The sequence below is a fragment of the Quercus lobata genome, chromosome 8 (assembly GCF_001633185.2).
Source record: "Quercus lobata isolate SW786 chromosome 8, ValleyOak3.0 Primary Assembly, whole genome shotgun sequence".
In the NCBI taxonomy this organism is placed as follows: Eukaryota; Viridiplantae; Streptophyta; class Magnoliopsida; order Fagales; family Fagaceae; genus Quercus; species Quercus lobata.
This window is the reverse complement of record NC_044911.1, coordinates 16629098-16651265: the sequence shown is the minus strand read 5'-3', so window position 1 is coordinate 16651265 and position 22168 is coordinate 16629098. Positions and strand designations below refer to the sequence as shown.

Below are 22168 nucleotides of genomic sequence, written 5' to 3'. Positions count from 1 at the left end.
AAAATTGGCTAATCTTCAAAAAAGAGGGATTGATTGTGAGATTGAATGAATCAAATAAAAAGAATGAATTTTTGAGAATTCAATTTTCCTCTCAAGATGAAAAGATGAAAAGTTTGGAACAACAATTAGCTGAATCTGAAGCTAAACTTGAAAATTTGTCTAATACCAAACCTGCTGTTGATAACAAATCTATTTCTATTTTTGTTCTTGTTAAGCCTAAAGACAAAATTTGTATTCCTCCTTTCAAGAGGGATTATAAGGAAAAGTTTTATGTTGCTAGGTTAGACAAAGGTAAAAGTTTTGATGTAGACGTTGAAGTTTCTAAACCTAAGTCTAAACCTACTGTTAGAGAGCATAAGAAATTTGTTTTTGTGCCTACCTGTCATCTTTGTGGTGTTGTTGGTCATATTAGACCAAATTTTTCTTTGCTAAGGCAAAAACCAAAATCTGAGACTAGATTTGTTGTTAGGAATACTGATATTCCTAAATTTGTTCATATTTGTCACTTTTGTGGTGTTTTCGGTCACATTTGTCCTAACTGTCATAAATTGAAAATTAAGTATTCTGTGTTTAAGTCTAAGATATGTGTCCTTCCATAAGTCTTGATAAATTATTTCATATATTTTTGAAAAATTTAAGCTTGTCGGCTTGTGAAAGGAAATTGCAGGATTTCGGTCTTTCTTAGAAGAATGGTGTAATCCCTCAAATACACTCTATTTCTCGAGAAATTATAGAGTCTTCTGGTGGACCATGTCATTTGTCCACCATTCTACTAAAAAACTTCCACTTGTTTAAAATTGCTGAGTCAGTAATTAATTTCTGTTTAAAATTTTTTTCTAACTAACAATTTTAAACAGGTGGAAGTTTTTTAGTGGAATGGTAGACCACATCACTTATCCACCATGTGGATCTTATAATTTCTCCTGTTTCTCATGGTTTTTCACCTACAAAGCCAAAGATGCGAGCTATATGGGTGAGAAAAGACTTGCTAAGGTGAGTGTTGTTTACTTGTCCCTGATTTAATTCTTTCAATTATTTGTGGACATGTTTACTTTCTATTTTTGGCTATCTGGTTTTTAGTTTGTTTTGATTTTTTTTTTTTTAAAAAAAACCAAAAACATTGAAAAATTTTCAAAAAGAAAAAAATGTTTTATTTTGTGTCTATTTTTTATTTTTCTTGAGAATTACATGAATTATGATATCTCTCTCTTGATTTAGAACATGCTTGATATTGGGGAGAAACTTAAATAGTGTTTGTTGCATAACTTAAATAGTATTTTGAGATAAATACTATTTTGTATGAGTATGTACTAGTTTGTACATGTACTCATGGGTTAATTAAGAAATTGATATTTCTTATTTGTGTACCCTCTATAGCTTAGTTGAGCATTGTCATGCATAGTTGTTGCATTTTATTCTTTAGCATAATGTGTGTTTTCTATTTTTGGTCATAAAAATTTTGAAAATCCAAAAAGATCTTTATTTTTCTGTATTACACATCACCTAGTGTGTTATTGAGGTTGGCCTATGAATTTACATTTCATGACTATGTACCTTGTTTTGCTTTGATGAGCTTTAATTTTTCTGCACTTTGCTAATTTGTGCTATGTAGTGCTTATATTGTGTGAGTTGTTTATAGTTTTTAATCACATGTTCTTGATTTTGAAGTCAAATTATTTTTATTGTAAGGACTAAAAAATCCTAGGAGAAAGGCATAAATAACCATCTCACCATTGTTACTCGCCAATCATGAACACCTATGTCCAAATCATAAAAGTCGTGTTTGGTAAGGAGTAGCACTTGCACAGCTTAAGGTGTTATTGTACATTAGATAAAAGAAGCAAAAAGAAAAATGAAAAACAAAAAGAAAATTATGCTCCAAAAGAAAAAGAAAAGGCAAAATCAAAATATACAAAAAAAAATGCAAGTTTCCAAGCGTGTTTTCTAGGAGATGTGAGAGTTATATAATGTAAATTTTTAGGTGATAGTCACTTTCAAACTTATGTGATGAATAATGTAGAAATTGTGCTTATTTTTTGTCTACATATCACCTTGTGAGTATCTCATACACATACTAGTTGCACACACCACACGCAAATCTTTGTTAAACTCTATACATATGATTGTGTGTCAAGTTTTGTGGCCATCCTAAATTTAACTTCTTGATGTGTTTAATGCATTTTGGGGGAGTGAGGAAAGAAAAGATTAAAAAATTTTGTTAAATTTGAATTTTTCTTAGAAAAGTTTGGTTTTGTAAAACATTTGAAATCATGAACATGCATCTCATATCATAAAAACTGTTTTTCAAATGTTTCTGTAGAAAAGTTTTCTAGATTTTTCAAAAATTCTGTTTCTTTAGGATTCAATTGATCGAGTTTGTCTTTCGACCGATCGAAAAGGAAAAAGAAAATTCTAGTTTTAATCTCATACTCTCGGGTTGCCTCGATTCCTCTCGATTAGTCGAATCTGTTTTTAATTGTTTTTTGATTCCTAGTTCGATTCCTTTCAACTGATCGAAACTAGAAAGTTTTTGGTTTTTACTTTCTTGATCAATCTGTCTTTTTATGCATCATTTTTGTTAGGATTCACAAGCATTATATTGTTTTCTTTATCCATCTTGCATTTTTGCAGTCATATCTCTCATTGTTACTTTGCTAAATTGGGTACTCAACTTGATTTAAAATTTGATTGATTAATTTTTGAGTTCTCTACATTCTAGTATATGCTATTTTTTTTATGTATGAACTACAGAAAATTTTTATTTTTTGAGATATGGTGGAAAATACATGGGCAAATATTTTCTCTAAAACACTTAGCATGCTGAATTTTTATATCATTGAGAACTATTTTGTATAGTCTTAATTGATTGTACTTGGAATGTTTGCATGCATCTATTTATGGGTTACATAGTGTCAATTTGCATATATTGAAAGAGAGAATATTTTTCTTCATGTGTATCCTTAGCTTATTTTTTTTTTTTTGTTAGGTTTGTGTCTTTTTATTTTTTCCCCACATCCTAAATTTTCCCCAAAATTGTTTTTCACAAAAGCTGTTTTGTTTTTCCTATTTTTATAGAGGGAGAAAGCTGTTTTTTTTAATTATAAAAAAAAAAAAAAAAAAAAAAAAAAAAAAAAACCCTGTGTTGTTCATAGGGGGAGTTGTTGCTCTTCATAGGGGGAGTTGCCTTTATATTCTATAAAGCTAAATTGTTTTGTGTTCCCCTGATTATATATTTTCTCTTATCCTCTGTTTTGTATGTTTTCTGTCTACCTTTTGATTGGGTTGTCTTTGCCAATATGTGACAAAAAGGGGGAGAAACAAATTTGAAAAAGGTTTTTAAATTGTTTTTATTTAGGGGAAGATGAAATTTTTTTTGAAAGGGGGAGAAAATAAATGTTTTTGAAATATCTAACTTAGGGGGAGAGTTAGTTTGCTTATAGTCTTATATTTGTTATTATTGTGTTTCATATTGTTTATCTGTCTTTATTTCCACACATGCGTTGATGTGCTCTTTTGAGTGTTTCAAGAAAGACAGGTACATTCTGATCAAGACCTTCTGCTTTTTCTTGTAACTTTTAGGTTTGAAGTCTTAGATTGGGATTTGTGATGTATTTGGGCATTTTATTGTAATTGGGTTGTTCTTGTCTTTGAGCATTTCATACTGTATATAAGTTTTGTCACGAATTGCCAAAGGAGGAGATTGTTAGGTTCTAAGAGTTTAGACCAATTGGCAAACCGTAAGCACAAACTTGTCTAGGTATAGATCTTAGAGTCTATAGAGTTTATTAGACAATACTCAAGGTGGTACAAGTTAGAACACAAGAACATACAAGCTGCAGAAATTAGAACACAAGAACATACAAGCTGCAGAAAGAAGAATTCAAATTTAGTGAAATCCGACCAATCGAAAATTAGATCCGACCAATCGAAAATCACAGACATGAAATTTCTGCAGAATTCTATTTCAGCCCAAACACTGCTTAAACGTTTTGGGTTTCAAGTAAAACACTTCTAGTATATAAAGGAAAACTCTAACTATGTTTTCAAAAAATTTGAGAGACTTTGGAAGTGCTCTTGTGAGATCTAAAAGGTATTATGCCTTCCTCTTTCAAAGTCACTACTGGAAATTATTTTCATATCACTAGATCCGGTAGATCTAAAGTTGCTGCATTAAGATCAACAATAGTTGATGATTTAAACCTTCAAGGGTAGACTTGAAGTCACAAACTGGAGAGTTTGTGTTGCTAAAACCTTTGAGTGAGATCTCAAAGTCACAAGCGAAGCGGCTTGTGTTGGTGTAAATCCAAGAAGAGAAGGAGTCCGTGGATTCGGAGCTTGCATGTGATCGTGTCAGTAAGTTACTACTGGGGTAGCAATAGATTTAGAGTTAAATCTAATTATAAAAACTTCAATCCTCTTATAGTGGATTTGTTTTGCCTTGAGAATAGTTAGGTCAAATCCTTTCCAAGATTTTACCTTGAAACGATTCGTTTCATCGATTTTCCTAGGTTATCATATCATGGTGTTATTTACTTTTCTGCTACTTTGCATGATATGATTTATTTGTGTTTAACCTAGATCTGAATAATTAATCTAAGTAATCACTTGGTTAATATATTAGGTTAAATAATCTGGTTTTAGGGGTCTAAACATATTAAATAATGATGACCCAAGAAAACTGATGAAATGAACCATTTCAAGGTAAAAAAATGGAGATTATTTAATCTAGCTATCCTTAAGGTAAACACATTCACTATGAGAGAATCGAAATTTTTAAAATCAGATTTAACCCTAAATCTATTGTTACCTCCAGTAGTAACTTACTGACACGACCACGTGCAAGTTTCGAATCTACGGACTCTTTCTCTTCTTGGATTTGCACCAATACAAGGTGCCTTGCTTGTGACTTTGAGATCCCACTCAAAGGTTTTAGATCACCATCAGTAATGATCTTGATGCAACAACTATGTTCTACCAAACGCTTGATTGTAGTTTTTGCTCTGGTAGATTCTTGTGTAGTTAGAAGGTACAAAACCTCTCATATCTCACAAAGAGTAACACACAAGTCTTTTCAGCACCTTCAAAACGTGGCTAGGGTTTCCCTTTTATATGTGGAGAAGTTTAGATGAAACGATAAACGTCTTCACGGGCTTGGACCTGTTTAAAAATTCTGTAGGAAAACTATACCTGTGATTTTTGATCGGTCGAGCCTAATTCTCGATTGGTCGAGCTTGACAGAAAATTTATTCATTTTTCTGCAGTTAGCTAAACTTGAACCTTGAAACAACCACTTTTAAGCATTGCTTAATATATGGACTAGACATGTTTTGTTCTCGGTTTGCCAATACACTAAAAATATGATTCTAAACATTTAAACCTAAATCTTTAGAACCTAACAGTTTTTTGTTTTTTGTTTTTTTAAATGAAAGCTATTGAAAGACTTTACTAATTTATTTTCTCTTTATTATTTATTTGTGCTCTATTTCATTTTGAGCTATCCTAAAATATGATAATAAAAGAGAAAAAAGATGAGTTCATTAGAGAATCATTGTTGTAAATGAAGCTAATGCCAAAGCTAATCAGAGAGATAAAAAACCTTCTTGCATTAATTAAGCCAATTTTGTACAAAGGAGGTTAGTCTTCAAACCAAGCCTTTTTATCCTTGATTAGGTGGCAACCGATTTCTATGTATTTTGTTCTCTCATGGAACATGAGATTGGTTGTTATGTGTAATGCGGCTTTATTATCACAGATTAGTAAAGCAGCCAATGTATGAGTAACTTGCAAATCGCAAAGAAGTTGGATGAGCCAAACTAATTCTCAAACTGTCGAGGCCATTGACATAGTGAGATTCCTTTATCATCAAAACATGCTACTTCAAGACCAAGGAAATATTTAAAGGACCTAGATCTTTTAGTTTGAACTAATTATGTAGTACAAGTTTCAACTCATTAACAACATGAAAGTCATTACTTTCAATCAAGAAATCATCCACATAAACACGTACTGTGCTAAAAGAGTGGTGGAAAACTTCACAAACCACAGTCGTGAAGTACGCTTAAGGCCGTACCAGGATTTGTTAAGTTTTCAAACTAGATGAGGCTCCCCCTTAGGCCCTTACCGTTAAAACCTAGTGTAAAGGGTCATATAAACCTCTTCATGAAGATCACCATGCAAAATTGTGTTTTTTACATCCAACTGAATAAGGAACCAGTTGTTCAGAACAACTTAAGTCAAGAGATAATGAGTGGTAACAACCTTTGAAACTAGAGAGAAAGTTATAAAATAATATAACCCTTCCTGCTGTGTGTACCTTTTGGCAACCAAATGTTCTTTGCGCCTTTCAAGAGCACCATCTAATTTATACTTCAGCTTGTAGACCTATTTGCACCCAATAGGGCACGTACCATGGGGAAGAGATGTAAGAATCAAAGTATTATTGGATTCTAATGTAGCAATTTTAGAGGCCATATCAGCTCTCCACTTAGGATATAGGATCTCTAATAGCCTTATGAAATAATTGAGGCTCCATATTATAAGATATGGACAAGACAAAAGCTTTATGAAAAGGTAAAAACTTGGAATAATTTCGTTCATTAGATAGAGAATGTGGTTGACCTGAGGAAGGACTAATTAATTGAGATGAAAGGTAAAGAAGATAAGCAACCAAATGGCAATGAAAATCCTGTAAATAGAAAGGAGGTTCCGGTGGCATAGAGGAAGATATAGCAGGGGTAGGAGAGCTAATAGGAACAGGAACAAAATTAGGTTTCTAGGAAGAAGTAACATTAGCAGAAATATTAGAAGCAGGTGAGTCAAACTTTAATATGGCCAAGGATAACACTAGGGTAGAAACAACATAAGGAGAAGGAAAATATGAAAGGTGTGATATAAATGAATGGTAAATATACGCTCATGAAAGACAACATCTCTAGAAATAAAGGATTCTTTAGAATCAATGTCAAACAACCTATAACCCTTGACACCAAAGGGGATACTAGATGAAAACTCATCTTCAAGCTCTTGGATCAAATTTTTGTTACTGAAGAGAAAGGTTTGCAGCATGGCATACGCATCCAAAAGTTCTAAGTGTTAGGGTTTTAGGTCGCAGTAGTAACAAAGTTAATCAACTCTTAGCTAAGTTATTAATTAGATAAATCATGCTTTAGATCTTAATTGAATAATTTCACACAAACATGGATCGCACGTAGAAAACTAATGAAACAAACCGTTTCAAAGTAAAACTTGGGAGCATTTAGTTATCAATCCTCAAAGTAACAAATCCACTAGAATATAATATAAGTTTATACAAAAAATTTAACTCTAAATCTAATACTATCTACTGTAATACTTACTAATGTGACCACACGTTGTTTTGAGATCCACTGACTCTTCTATTTCAAATTTTTTGCACACGAGCTCACCACTTGTGACTCCAAAAACACATCTTAAATATTTGTACCGGTAACTTGGTTGTAAACTAGATGCTGCAACTTCACTTTGATCATCAATCGAATCTTTTGTATGAACATAGGTCTTCGGTTGATTCTTTAATTAAGAGAGTTGGAAAATTTTAGATCTGTGTACAATGTACTACTCTCTCGTAGTATTAGAAAACATGCTTTGCTTTTATTGTGAACTTGAGATGCAAGTGCCCTAAATCAAACGGCTGATAGAATCTACTGTGGATCTAAATGCATGATTCTCGATTAGTCAAGATATGCATTTTGGCCTATCAACTTAAGTGTCTTTTGATATGTCAAGCTAGAGTCGAAATCCTGTACAGTAGCAGTTCAATTTTTTGTTTCTTTAATCTTCTATTGCTCGAACCTTGAATTATATTATTCAATAACTAACCTTAATATCAATTTAATAAGAGACAATCTAGATTCTAACTATTACAATTGTTCATAGTTTGACATCCTAATAATATAGACTTAACACTAAGGAATGCATAAATGGGTTGTTTACGGAAAAGAAGTTCTATGGTGACCTATTGCAGAGAATTAGGATAAGCAATCAATTGATGAGATAATTAAATACAATGCCCCCAAAGGATAATGGTAAGTTAGACTGAAATCTAAGAGCCTTAGTAACTATGATGCTATGTTGATGTTTTCTTTCAACAGCGGAATTCTGTTGATCAGTAGTAACACAAGTTGGTGTAAAAAAATACCTCTAGATGCATAGAATGAAAGCATGTTAAAATCAAGGCCATTATTAGTTCTAAATGATTTAAATTTTAAGGTTAAATTGATTCGCAACCACGACAAAAAAAATTACTACAGTAGGTTCCTAGCATCATATTTTAATTAATTTTATGAGATAAACCTAGATACATTAAGAATGATCATTTACAATGGTCAAAAAGATATTTTAAACCATTGATTGTTATTTTGGGGAAAGGACCCCAAATGTCACAATGAATTACATAAAAAACCATTTGAGATGAAACAAAAGTTTCATCTGCTTTGCTAATGGACAAACATAACAGTGGTTTATTTGCAAGTACAACATCAGGCACAACAAAATGTAAAAGACTAATCCTAGAGAAGGAAGGATGTCCTAATTTATTGTGCCACAAATGAGCAGAAGGAAACTGAGTGCACCATGTGATTTGTTGCACCGGTCTCAATTTCCCAAGTATGATTAGGAAAGGCGCATCTATGTACTTTTGAGTGGAAAACATGGAATTAATTTTAAAAATCAAGTTATCATAATGCTGAATAATTGAACCCTGTGCAAGGTGTTGCATAGATCCTAATCCGTACCCATATTTAAATGGGTCAGGTTGCCGAGCTAGTATATGGTGTACCTGGCATATATGCCAGGTACAAGATATAATTTTCGTTGGTTGTCACCCTATGTAACTCTCTCTCATTCTTTTTTTATTATTATTATTATTATTATTATTATATATATAGGCAAAATTACATTATTAGGCTGCGTTTAGCTCTATGTAAATTCATTTCTGAGTGTAAAATAGATTCAGGGGAAAATATTTTACAGAAAAGGAAAACATGTTTTGTTGTTTGACTATGTTGTGAAAATTATGCTGGAAAATTATTCCTTGTGTTTGGTCTTACATGTAAAAAACCTATTTTCAGAAAAGGGAAACACAAGTCAGCCCCCAACCATCACTTGGTCCAGCCACCGCCACCACCAAAGAAAAGCACAACCCACCACCAACCACCCAAAATACAGATCGAGAAGAGGAAAAAAACCACCCCATTGTTCCGTTACCACCAAAACACCACCACTAACACCACCACAATAACAACAAAATCTGAAATCAAAGAAAAAGAATATCAAACACAGAAATATGTGGGGGGTTTGGTTCGGGTTAGAGAGAAAAAGTGAGATGAGAAGATTAAGACCACCGTGGAGAAGAGAGGAAAGGTGAGACCGATCGAAGAGAGGGATGGTGAGACCGTTCCAGATCGAGCTATGGCGGTGGTGGATCAGGTTCATGCAAAGGTGGAGGAGGTGTTTGACTAGTTGGCAGTGAGGTGGAGTGAGAAGATAAGGGAGAAACTCACTGTGGGTTTGGAGGAAAACGACGGAGAGGTGCATTGGAGAGCCTGGTGGAGCACGGCCTGCAGTCGGTTGTCAAGATCGAAGCTCAACCTGTACTCGTCGGTGCACGGCTGGCGATCGGAGAGGGAGAAGAAGAGTCGAGGAAGAAGAGAGAAAAAAAAAATCTTGGCCGGCACGTGATCTAGGCAATGAGGGCGGCACGATTTGAGCTCGCCGGAGCTTGGTTGGGCGGCCACCTGTGCTCTCTCTTCTAGCTCACTCTCTCTTCTCTCTTCTTGCTCTTTCTCTCTCTCTTTGGGTGTCCCTAGAGTCCGGAAATCATTTGAAGGTAAAAACACAAGTGTAAATGATTTTCCAAGTCAAAAGACTTATTTTACAATCAAAGTTTAAGATTTTCCGGAAAAATTTATTTTACATGTGCACCCAAACACGCTGCTAGGTGTAAAATATTTTTCGGAAATCATTTACACCCAAAACAAACACAGCCTTAGTCCCTTATGTTTACCCTATGAGTGTAATTGATCTCTTAAGTTTTAAATGAGCGCTATTAGTCTCTCAAGTTTTATAAGTATACAATATTAGTCATTTTGTTAACTGCCGTTAGTAATGTTGCTTAATGTTCTAGCAATTTTTTTAATGATATGGCATTTTTTAATAAAAAAATTGCAAAAAATATATTACACATCATAAAACCATTAATACCAAGATACTTGACCTGGTAAGTAGCTAGTAAAATTCAAGAATTGAAGTGGGAGCAATGGTGGTTGACGACAAGATTTTTTCATTTTTAATCAAATTCTAGGTGGATATGGTTTGAGCAATGGGTCAAATTCAATGCTCGTTATCTTCAAAGTTCACTTTGTCTTCATTCAATATTAATTTCTCTCTCCGATCGAGCACCGCCATAGTTTTCTATTTAATCAAATTCTAATTCACATAGTTCCGTTAAACAAAGAAAATAATTGTTTGATATTCTTTTTAAAAAAATTTCCTTCGTAAATTGAATTGTTACCTTGTCAATGAAATTGAAGTTTAAAATTTTCACAAGTTGTACGAAAGTACCACTTGAAGATTCAGTATAACTTTGGTGGAAGGGACATCAGCTCCAACAAGGCGTTGACGATGACGTCGGTAACAATCAGCCTTGTCCTCCAATTCACAAGTAACCAAACCTCCACCATCAGCCACCATCAACAAAACCCAAACCCAAATACTGTTGGACTCAACCCAAAACTCCACACCAACTACATTTCGTCGGAAGCATCTTGCTGTCGACCACCGATTGCTACCACTATAGTTCTTGAATTTAATGTTACCGGTTGGTCCGGGTCAAGTATTTTGGCATTAATGGGTCTGAGATTCTGATGTGTAAAATAATTTTTGTAATTTTTTTATTAAAGAATGCTGGGGTCATTAAAAAAAAAAATGTTAGATCACTATTCTGTTAGTCACATAAACTATAACATTAACAGCAATTAACAGAAGGACTAATACCACTCATTATTAAAACCTAAGGGATTAATAACACTTATTTAAAACTTAAGAGGCTAATTTTGCTCAGAAAATAAACTTTAGAGACCAATAGTGTAATTTCGCCATATATATATATATATTCTTTTCAAAGAAATTGATTCAAATTGCCACCCTAGTCTTTTTCTTTCTTTAAAATTGTGACTATAATTTTTTTATTGGCATTAAATTAGTTACACCTTTGTGTGTATGTGTTCACTTGGTTAGTGAGAACTGAGAACTCTACGCCATAGGACTAATTTGGTCAAATTAAATACAATCGTCATAATGTTGTTAGTATGTAAATTCATAATTTTTCTTTTGTTTTGTTAATTATATGAAGGAGATATATCAGTAAAGATTTATAAAACATATTCATTCATCATAGTGCTAAACTTAATTATTCTATGAATTCATACTTCTTATAATTAAGTAAATATTCGAACAGTGAAAGATTTAGAAAACATATTTATCCATATTGTAACGTGGGACCTTTCCAATTGTTCAATGGTCATATACTCATATTTGAACTCAAGACAACTCCAATTGATAACCATAATGGTGCAAGTCTTTTGTCATTAGAGAACTCACCCTATGTAGTCTACATTCTCTTACTTCTAACCAAAAAAAAAAAAAATCCTTTTACTACATTTTGCTCGTGAATTATGTTAAGGGTTCATGCAAATTTAGAGCAACATGGTTATATATTTATTTTTTTTCTTGCTGAATCGATATGATGTTCATCTAGCATGTAGAGGAGGCTTTAATGTAAACACACTGACACGAGGGTTGTCCTCGTATTGTTTACATAGGGACAATTTAAAATGGGTGTCCAAGGACTAGAGAGGGGCCAAAGCAAAAGACAAGCAAACTCCCTTTGTTTTTGTAAGTCAAATTCGATGGGCAATAACCAAAGACAAAGAACCACGTTTGTTGGGATCGAAAAAGTATATGATGGATGAGTGAAGATTTGAAGGAATCTACATCAAATCAGAGCCTTTCCTCCTAATATAAAGAAAGAAAGAAACCATACAAAATAGGTACATATTAAAGGATGTCTTAACTTTTTAAGGCAATCGGTAATGAAATTTTAACATTACTTTTATAAAAAATTATCAATAAAATTAATTATTTTTTCATTTTTTCATTTTTTCATAAAATATTTTTAAAAAATTGTTCTTAAACCAATAACCAATGCACGAGGACATTCTTTAACATTTACCTACAAAACAAAATGCAACATCTTCCTTTGGACCACCTTATGCATATGATTTTGTGCAGAGGCAATTTTTTGAGTGTGTCGTCTTGTCCATCCTCAAAAGTTGTTCCCTTGGTTCATTGGGAAAACCCCAGTTGTTTCGCCTTTGGCTCAGTCCATGTGGTGCTGCAGATCACTACAGCTCGTATAAAATTCATCTTTTCTTTTGGAATCCAATTAGTGAACTAGCAGAAAATTTGGGTCTTTCAGATAATCTATGTCATGGCCTCATGGGCTCTAATTAGTCACTACAAAAGTCAACATATACGTATTGAGAATTTGAATTTTCATTACTGTTATTTTAGTGGCAATTACCCAATCAGCCATAGAACATAAGGAGTCTGTCTTCCAAGTTATATTTTCTTTTAATTTACTTCCACACCCAAATGATTAAAGTCCTAGTTCCTCGTCGGCCAACTAGTGCACATGCTCACCCTAGCTAGATCCTTCAATAGCTGGACAAGTTTCTGTTTCGCATGTGACCTTAAGGATATATACATGAGTCAGAAAATCTCAACATGGAGGGTACACGCATTATAGACCCACCAATGAGGCTGGCTTTAATGATATCAAAATCAATGTTTGGTGTCTGTCTACTAGGTGTGTTGCAGTGTAGCACAACTGGTTGGCAGCTTCTGATCTTTTAAAAAAATATTCAGAGTTCAAATCTATCATTCGCCAACTATCAAATTAAAATAATAATAATTAAAATAGAGAGTTTAGGAGCCACAAATAGAAAACTTAGGCTGTGTTTGGTTGCTGGAAATCGTTTTCCGGAAAATACATATTTTCCGGAAATGCTAATTTCCGGAAAAGGAAAATGTATTTGGGTGTTTGGCTGTTTCGGAAATCGTTTTACGGAAAATCAATTCCGGTGTTTGATTCGTCTAAGTATTTTACGGAAATCGTTTTACGGAAATTTAATTCCGGTGTTTGATTCGTCCAAATATTTTACGGAAAATACTTTACGGAAAACGTTTTCCCATGTTTGGTTCAGAAAATACTTTACGGAAAATAGTTTGGATCAACATAATCGAGCTGGAGTTAGAGCTTAAAAATAACTAGTTTGAAGCTATATTTTACTCTTATAGATAAAATTCAAGAACCTGCATTCCCTATACATATCTGTAACAATACTTTACAGAAAATTATGGTCATTTGGTTCAACATCAAACATAATCATTCGAATATATCCATAATATTTATATAAAAACAGCCACATCAATCGTTCACCATTGGCATTACACCTCAATGGCATACAAAAATGATACCTATTTATGGTATCTGAACAGTACAAATACATAATTTGGGCAATTGTATCATCCCAATAATACAAAAGAGTACATATATAATACATTGATAGGTCAATATTAATACTACAACATAAGTTAATTCCTAAATCTACCATCACAGTCAACATGAAATAAGCAAATCAAATTTGTGAGAAAAAATAACCATCTAACCATAGCTTCCTCAACCTAGCATTCTTGGCTAAAAATCCACGTGCCGTCTTCTCATTCTCACAAAGATGGTTGAAGGCAGTAGCGAGCATATCTTCGCTATATCCCTCCGCCATCATAGCCATTACCTCATTATACAAAGTTGTATAATCTACTGGGCCCCGATTAATTTCTTTCAGAGCGCCAGCTATTTCCTTCAGCTGATCAGACAGATCAGTCAGCACACTATCATCAACATTAGAAGCTGCACGCCCTCTTTTGCGGGACTTGGAAATTCCCGACCCAGTGGTGGATGATTCATTTGCGTTCTTCCCCTTTTCAGCCACACATTCCTCCACATTATCTGCAACAAACTCTGCACTATCCCCATTATCCCCATTATCTGGCTCATTTTCGATATCCACTCCGGACTTAGCAAAGCCACCTGTGGCTGTGTCCTTTCCCACCACAATCGCTAATTCATCGTAAAACTCAATTTTTTTGTTCAGATATTCGGCATGCTTCCGATGTGCCTGTAAGGGAGAAAAGAACGTGTATAACAATGCAATAATAACTTCTCTCATAAATTCAATATAAAAGACTATACAATAACAATTAAAGCAAATACTCCATACTTTTTCCTACATTTTCTCAGTAATCAAACAAGTAATGCAAAAAAACTCTCAAATAAGGATGAAACAAGTAAATACATTATGTTACTATTATGCACACTTTCCTAACATTATCAATCTTTTCTTTACCAAAGAAAATTGTAGCTCAGACACATATACACATATAGATAGATGAAAATGCATAGATATGTATAGATATAATACATAGGTAAGGTGACATGAAAGTTATGTTTGGAAAACCTTATAAAAGCAATGGAATTCTAAAAAGAATGACACTATAAATTTCATATAAAAGGCAAAAACATATATTATTATCTATATTAAGAAAATATAGTTGGAAGCCATACCATAACTTCTTCTTGGTAGGTTTTAGCGTCACAAGTTATCATTTTCAGATTTTCATCCCAACCGAATCCACTCTTCCTTCTAAGCTCTTGAATAGTTGCCCACATGGACCTTAGAGTCCGCATCCGGTTCTCCACAAATACAGGGTGGCACTCAACCCCGAAATGGGCCGTTATCTCCTTTGCTACAAGAGCAAAGGAGCCGGCCCTAAAAGTATTAGAGGGCTTATTGCCCTTTCCAGCCTCCTCTGTAAGTATTTTTAGCATCATCTCATGCATAGGTGGCAGCCACCTAAATTGCTTGCTACCACCAACTTTTTCTTTGCCCTTTGACATTACTACATATGAAAATAGTATAGTCAGAATAGCATTTAGTAATTACGCTCGGAACATGAATAACAAATCAAACACACATACAACCACGCTTATGAATGTGTACAACAGAATGGAACATGCTAACTATGGAAATGACAATGTAATACCATCAAATAACAATGTAATGCTAAAAATTCTTTTTCATTACATCACCAAAAGTCTATATTACATACATTGTCTTTACAAAAAAACAAAAAGGAAAAACACAATACAATCATAGAAATCTAAATAAAATACTACTCTCCACTCCTGATATAATCAGACCACATGGCTTGGCATATCTCATCTCTCTTAGCATTCCATGATCTACTATCTTCGACGGACTCCCGATGGGATTGTGTTTCTTGTTGGTGGTCACTAAGCTCTACTTGGTTCATTGCATCTTCCATAATATGGTCATTTGGTTCAACCCCCATAATGTGATTATGAACCACACAACACGCTAACACTACTTTCACTTGGGTTGGGAAAGACCAATATGGTTCTGCATCCAACACTCGAAAACGTTTTTTCACCACTCCAAACCCTCGCTCAATGGTAGTTCTCAATGAAGAGTGTTGGAGGTTGAACAATTCTTGCGCATTCTCAGGAGGACGATCACTAAACTCTTTCAAGTGATATCGTACACTCCGATACGGTGACAATATTCCATTTTTATTACCATACCCAGCATCACCAAGATAAAATTTACCTACATATATTAAAAAAAAAAAAACCAAATCACTACTATGTTTAGGAAAACACATAATATTTATTAAACTAACAAACCAAAAGGGTGAAGTAATCGTGTAATACCATTGGGAATTGAAAATCCCCCTGGCCTAGCAAATGCATCATTTAATACACGTGAATCATGTGCACTGCCTTCCCATCCAACCAACACATAGGTGAACTTTAAGTCAAAACTAATGGCAGCTAACACATTTTGCGTGGTTCCATCTTTGCGACCACGAAATCTTCCTTGTATTTCAGGTGGCACAGATGCACGAACATGTGTACCATCTATTGCTCCAACACAATCCTAATTTTCGACAAACATAATGGTTTAAAATTACATAAATCTTCACAATTTACAAAAACACACAAGTCGCAATATTTACCTTAAAATATGGGTAAAACCTTCTACTATTCCTTATCTCTGGAGGTGTATCTTCGCTACGCAGTCTTATTAGAGCTCTATATAATTTCAGGACCCCCCTAAGGACAATCTTGAAGTATCTATGAACAGTCTCAGTTGATCTATAGATCCGACTACCCATTACACGAAACCTCACATTATGACCAATAATATGCAAGAAAATGAACACTTGCTCCGTAACAGACATGTGAACAGTCGGACGTACGTGCTCCCCCTCAGTGAGGGTGTGACATAAGTGGTGGAAAGCTATAGGCTTCATCCTAAGTTGATTCACACAATGTCTCTCACTTCCATGCAAAACACTATTTATGTATTCCTCTCTCTCGGCGGCATGGTTAACATAAGGCGCCCTAGGCAGTTCTCTACGTCTACGTCGTAATTTCTTTAACAATGCAACCCCCACAAGGAGGACAGATGCAACTGAGGCAAGAATTGCGGCTTTGGTTTTTTTCTTCATCTAACAAAATCACAAACATTGTAGTTTAAGAGGTATGTAAACAAGTATGCTATTGATTACACCATAAATAAAATCAGCCACAAACATATAACATCCAAACCATCACATTGCATTCTATTTACACTATAACAATACCATCACATTGATAACTACACATTGATATCGCACAATACCATCACAGTACATTCTATTTATAATCACCTATATACCCAAAGCACCTTCAATGAAGGTTTAAACACACACATATTGATCTGCAAGAACATAATAACACCAAGCATGGGTGAAGCCCCAAAATTTCTACACATAACCCATAACCGAATTCTAATAAAAATAACAGCAAAAACCAATCATGCATAACCAGTCAAGCCCCAAAATTCTAAAAAAAAATTTCAGACCACAAACCAATTGGGAATAACCTGCAATCAGAAAAGCCCCAAAATTGATATATGCATCACCCATAAATACACAGTTTCATAAACAATGGATAATTAAAAAAATTGATAAATATCCTGCAATCAGAAAAGCCCCAAAATTTCAAATACATAATCCACAAATACACAGTTTAATCGACAATGGATAATTGAAAAAAATTAATAAATAACCTGCAATCAGAAAAGTCCCAAAATTTTGATATACATTACCCACAAATACACAGTTATAAACAATGTATAATACAAAAATTAATAAATAAAAACATGTAAATAATTATATAAATATTTATATAAATAAACAACTAAATAGAAATATATATATATATATATATTTCAGTGATCGGATCGGGCTTTCTCAAAAAAGAAAAAAAGAAAAAAAAAGAGATCGGTGTGGCGGATCGGACGTGTGGACCGGTGAGGTGAGTGGATCGGATGTGTGGGTCGGAGGTGAGGTGAGTGTGTGGCGGATCGGTGTGAGTTTGAGCTGTCACTCACCGTGGGTCTGCGGCATTTGGCGCGGTGGTCGTCTGGCAGAGCTCGGCGTGACCGGTGTGAGGTAGATCGGTGTCGGCGTGACCGGTGTGAGGTAGATCGATCGCGGTTTGGTTGCTGGAAATCGTTCGTTCTCTCGCTCATTGGCCGGATCGGAGCTCTGGGTTGCTGGATCGATCGCGGTTTGGTTACGGGAAATCGTTCGTTCTCTCGCTCGTTGGCCGGATCAGAGCTTTGGGTGGCTGGAAATCGTTCTTCCTCTCGCTCGTCGTTCTTTCTCTCGCTCGTTCTTTCTTCGATTGTTTTTTTTTTGTTCTTTCTCTCTCGCTCGCGTGTTGTGTTTTCTGTTTTTTCTCTCCCTCTCTCTGCGTTTTGCAAGCCACGGAAATGAATTGAAGTGAAAATGAAGGCAGAAATTCATTTCCGTGGTCAAGGCTGAAAATTTCGGTCAACAGGAAATCAATTTCCGGAAAATAATATTTTCCGTCACAGCCAAACGCTCAATTTTCCGGAAATTAATTTCCGAAATTCGTTTGAAGTCGATTCAAACGCACCCTTAGAGGGCATCATACTTATAGAGCTATACCAAAACCGATTTTTAGCCGAAACCATTCAATTTATAAGGCTCAAATTTCAATCCCCCATTTCTAGATTAGTGACAAGAAGTTGTAAGTTTGTAATTGGACCAGCCAATGTGAATAGATCATACCACTGTTTTTGTAATTTATAAATCAAATCATAAAGATGGATTTTGCTACTTAAGTTTAATAAAAAAAACTCTGAAGAAGAAACTCTAGAAATTATCACAGAAGGAAAAACATTCTAGGGAATTTAAAACTATTTAGGCATAAGAAGATTGTTCTTAGCGAAATCTTGACACAGCAACCTCTCTCCTCTCAGTTTGTGCAACAAAGATTAGTTTTGTTTAGGAAATCATTAGGTAATTAAGACTTTAGGCCTTCAAGTTGATTTATAGTTTGACGCAACTTCTCTAGTGATGGTTCTGACCCAAACTGAACCTTAACTTGACTCCTTTAATACAATCCAAATTTACTTATTAGTGTACTAAATTTTTTAACACATTTTTTTACCCTAACAAATAATATTAATTTAGCTCTCTCTCTCTCTCTCTCTCTCTCTCTCAAATGGGTAGACATTTAGTGGATTTTTGAAAAATAAGTATAGACATTTACATCAAGTCATTTATTTCTTTTAAACAGTGCACTAAAAGCTCTTAATGATAAAGTTCTATTTTTACTTTAACTTAAAATTTAGCTTTCAATATTTTGGGTCCTTATAACTTTTTTAGTAAAATTGTGAATACGTGGGAATACTTTGTGCTAAGAGCAATAATATAATTTCTCAAAAAAAAAAAAAAAAAAAAAAAAAAAAAGGAGCAGTAATATAAACATTAAAAAAGTTACAATATTTTTCACAATAGTTTAGTTGGTAAATTGTTACTAATTTATATCTGGACTCATTACTTATATCACTTTTTTATTTACCATCAACAATTTGCCACATTAACTAGGTGTGAAATTTTTATCATCTTATTTAAAATGTCTATAGACTTTCTCTTTTGCTAAAGAACTTTACTATTACTGTTTTTCTATGTGAGGCCCTATGCCTACACAAAATGCCACATATTCTTATTTTTATTTATTATTGTTAATGGACACCATGTCTTCACCATGTTGGCCATGCCTTCACTCTCAAGCAATTTCTAATCTAGAAATGGGGGATTGAGATCTGCACCATGCAATTACTACGCGGAAATTAATAGGGTAAAAAAAGTAAAAAGGTGAAACAGTTAAAATTTTTATGAAAAATAAAATAAAATAATTTTATTAATTTTTACACCTTACATGATGATGGTAATTGCATGGTGCAATTAGTGGCAGTTCTAAAAAAAAATTTTAGGGTGGTCACTAAAAAATTTAAATTATACAAAATTTAATAAAGTAATTACTTGAACATTTGCTACAATTAACTGTGAGTCAAATTGCTAAGGAGAGCAAAATTGTTGAGATTGCAAAGCCAAAAATATATATATAATTGTCATCACCATCAAGAAGAACCGACAACCACAATTTTTTTTTTTTGGTACCATTTTTTGGGGAAAAATGAATATAATAGCCATCGGCTATTGCACCAACCAAAGCCAGAAATGGGATAAGGGAATGAAATGAGGAGCTTCATCGTCTCCCTTACATGACATATCATTTAGGTTCCATATCTAATGTAGAAGAAACGTGTAAGGGTAAAAACCAGCAAAAACGGTTTAAGCAAAAGTTAATAGCTAGCTTTGGGGGAAAAAAACAATTAAAGAAAAATATTCGACAAAACGGTTTAGGCAAAATGTTCACGAACTTTACATTTAAATCTCATGACCTATTCAAGCTTTACAAAAAGTAAATAAATCAAAAAAATTCCACCATTATCCTAAACTCTCTGAAGATTTAGCCAAAATTTTCCCAACAAAACCTCAAAAGACACCCACATTTACCTATTAGGCAAAATAAGATTTTACTTCATTTTTTTTTTATTCATTTTGAGAAATATATTAAATTTAAGATTTCTTACTCTGATACCATGTCAAATTACTAATTATCCTAAAAGTTTAAATTATTTAAAATATAGTAAATTTAATTATTTAACTATATATTTCTATCATCTATGACTCATAAACCTCAGATCTTCTTTTCGAGGCATTGCCCTCATTATCTTCGCATTTCCTTGTCTCTATATCTCTCTACTTGCTAACGAATTAGTACAAGCTTGTGATTTACTATGATTTATTTTTTTAATATCACTAGCCCTAGCTTTGATTGGCAATGATTTATTTATTGCTGTGAAAGTATTGTTTTGTTAGGGAAACAGATGGGTTTGATATTGTAGATCGTAAGGGTGGGATTTTTTCAAATTTTGAACAGGTTGATTTGGTTCTGTTTAGCTTGGATTGATTTGTTAGTTTGATTTGGACGTGGATTTGGGTTGAATCTCTATTTGTTTATTGAGAAAATAACAGAAAGCTGAAAATAAAACAACTACAAAAATAATAATGAATGAAAGAAAAATGAATATTACAATAAAACAGAGTATGGAATAGATAGTAGATGTGAGGGTTATTGAAAAGGGATTACCTAAAATAGAAAAATAGATTCTTAATTTTGCAAAACTGATGTGATTCTCTTAAAATTAACTTGGTAGAATCCATCATCACGTGAGAGGGGTTACAAATATCACTGTCGGTCCATTGCACATTAATATCCTGTCCACATTAACTCACATGGAGCAAGACTTAAATGGGTGGACCAGATATGTGAAGAAAAACAAAGGCTCGAAAGAAAAAGAGTAAAGCCCATGAAGAAAAGAATAGGAACTAATCCAACCATAAAATGGGCCTTAGGCCCATGAAACTTCAACATTATTATATTACTGGTTATTAAGCCCAATAAATAATCATAAATCTCTAAATAGGGTTAAACGACCAACAATGGCCGAACCTTTCTGTTTGCAAAAGCAAGCCGGGTCGAAACGACCCATATCCTATTCAGGCTAAACAGACCATTTCTTATTCGGACTAGAGGACTCAAGTTATGCTTGGTTCAAATGATTATTGGGCTTTACGACCCATGATTCCTCTTTCAAACGGGTGGGAGTTGGAACACGTTCTTAAGTGGCTCTTATTTATACAAAAAGGGTTAGCTTGATTAGAAGCCAAGCCCATGAAAAAAAAAAAATTTTCAAAAAAGAGGCCTATGAAAACTTTAAGAACCCAAATAAACTAATAAGATTAAAATTCAGTAAAGGCATAGTGCAAAATCCATGCTTTACCCTTTCAATCCTAATATGCCCCATCATCAAATCACATATTTAACAATAAGTATAATCACACTTAATCAATTTTAATACCCATATATAAATCCAACCAAATTGAGAATTTATTGAGATATTATTAGGAATGGTAAGATGTATTAAATTTTAAATAAAATGATAATATCGTAATCTCTTATTAGATGGTATAGAATATGAGTTTTACATCCCATCTCTACTGAATTTAAACTCTAAACTAATGGGTTTGAGTCGTCTAACAAAGCAACATGATATGATAATATATTAACCATTAATTTCACAAACCCAAAGGGATGGTTGGCACTGGCCATTTAATGAAGCCCAACCCATTTCTTTTAAATGCAATCTCATCAACTTCTCTTCTTCTTATAAAAATAAAAATAAAAATAAAAATCTCTAAGCTAGGGAAAGAAAGAGCATGGCAACTATGGTGTGTTACATTATGTGGAGTGTAATTTTGTTCAATTTGGACTCAACTCAACTCAACGCGAAAGTGTTATGATTCTAAATGAGACTTGAGAAAAAATTTTGTCATATGGTTGTGGTTACATATAGTTGCTTTAGAATTATCTGACACGGTAAAATTTGCTGTGAGTCCATTGATGTAGGTATATTGATGAATCACATACAACTTTATCTTGTGTAATTATTCTCTGCATGTTCTTCTCTATTTTCCACTTCCCACAAGTTCTAGGAATTAG

General features: G+C 33.7%; 2 protein-coding genes across 2 annotated transcripts; both read right to left on the bottom strand.

The window, feature by feature from the left end:
* Positions 1-13736: 13736 nt before the first annotated feature.
* Positions 13737-15055, bottom strand: LOC115956496. Its single transcript, XM_031074854.1, has 2 exons — positions 14723-15055; positions 13737-14276 (listed from the first exon to the last, which is right to left on the bottom strand). The coding sequence occupies exons 1-2, from the start codon at positions 15053-15055 to the stop codon at positions 13737-13739; spliced, it is 873 nt and encodes a 290-aa protein (XP_030930714.1).
* A 265-nt stretch (positions 15056-15320) lies between these two features.
* Positions 15321-16361, bottom strand: LOC115958402 (putative nuclease HARBI1). The gene is made up of 3 exons (XM_031076823.1): positions 16195-16361; positions 15890-16115; positions 15321-15785 (listed from the first exon to the last, which is right to left on the bottom strand). Exons 1-3 carry the CDS (start codon positions 16351-16353, stop codon positions 15331-15333), a joined length of 840 nt encoding a protein of 279 aa, XP_030932683.1. The 5' UTR covers positions 16354-16361; the 3' UTR covers positions 15321-15330.
* Positions 16362-22168: the final 5807 nt, after the last annotated feature.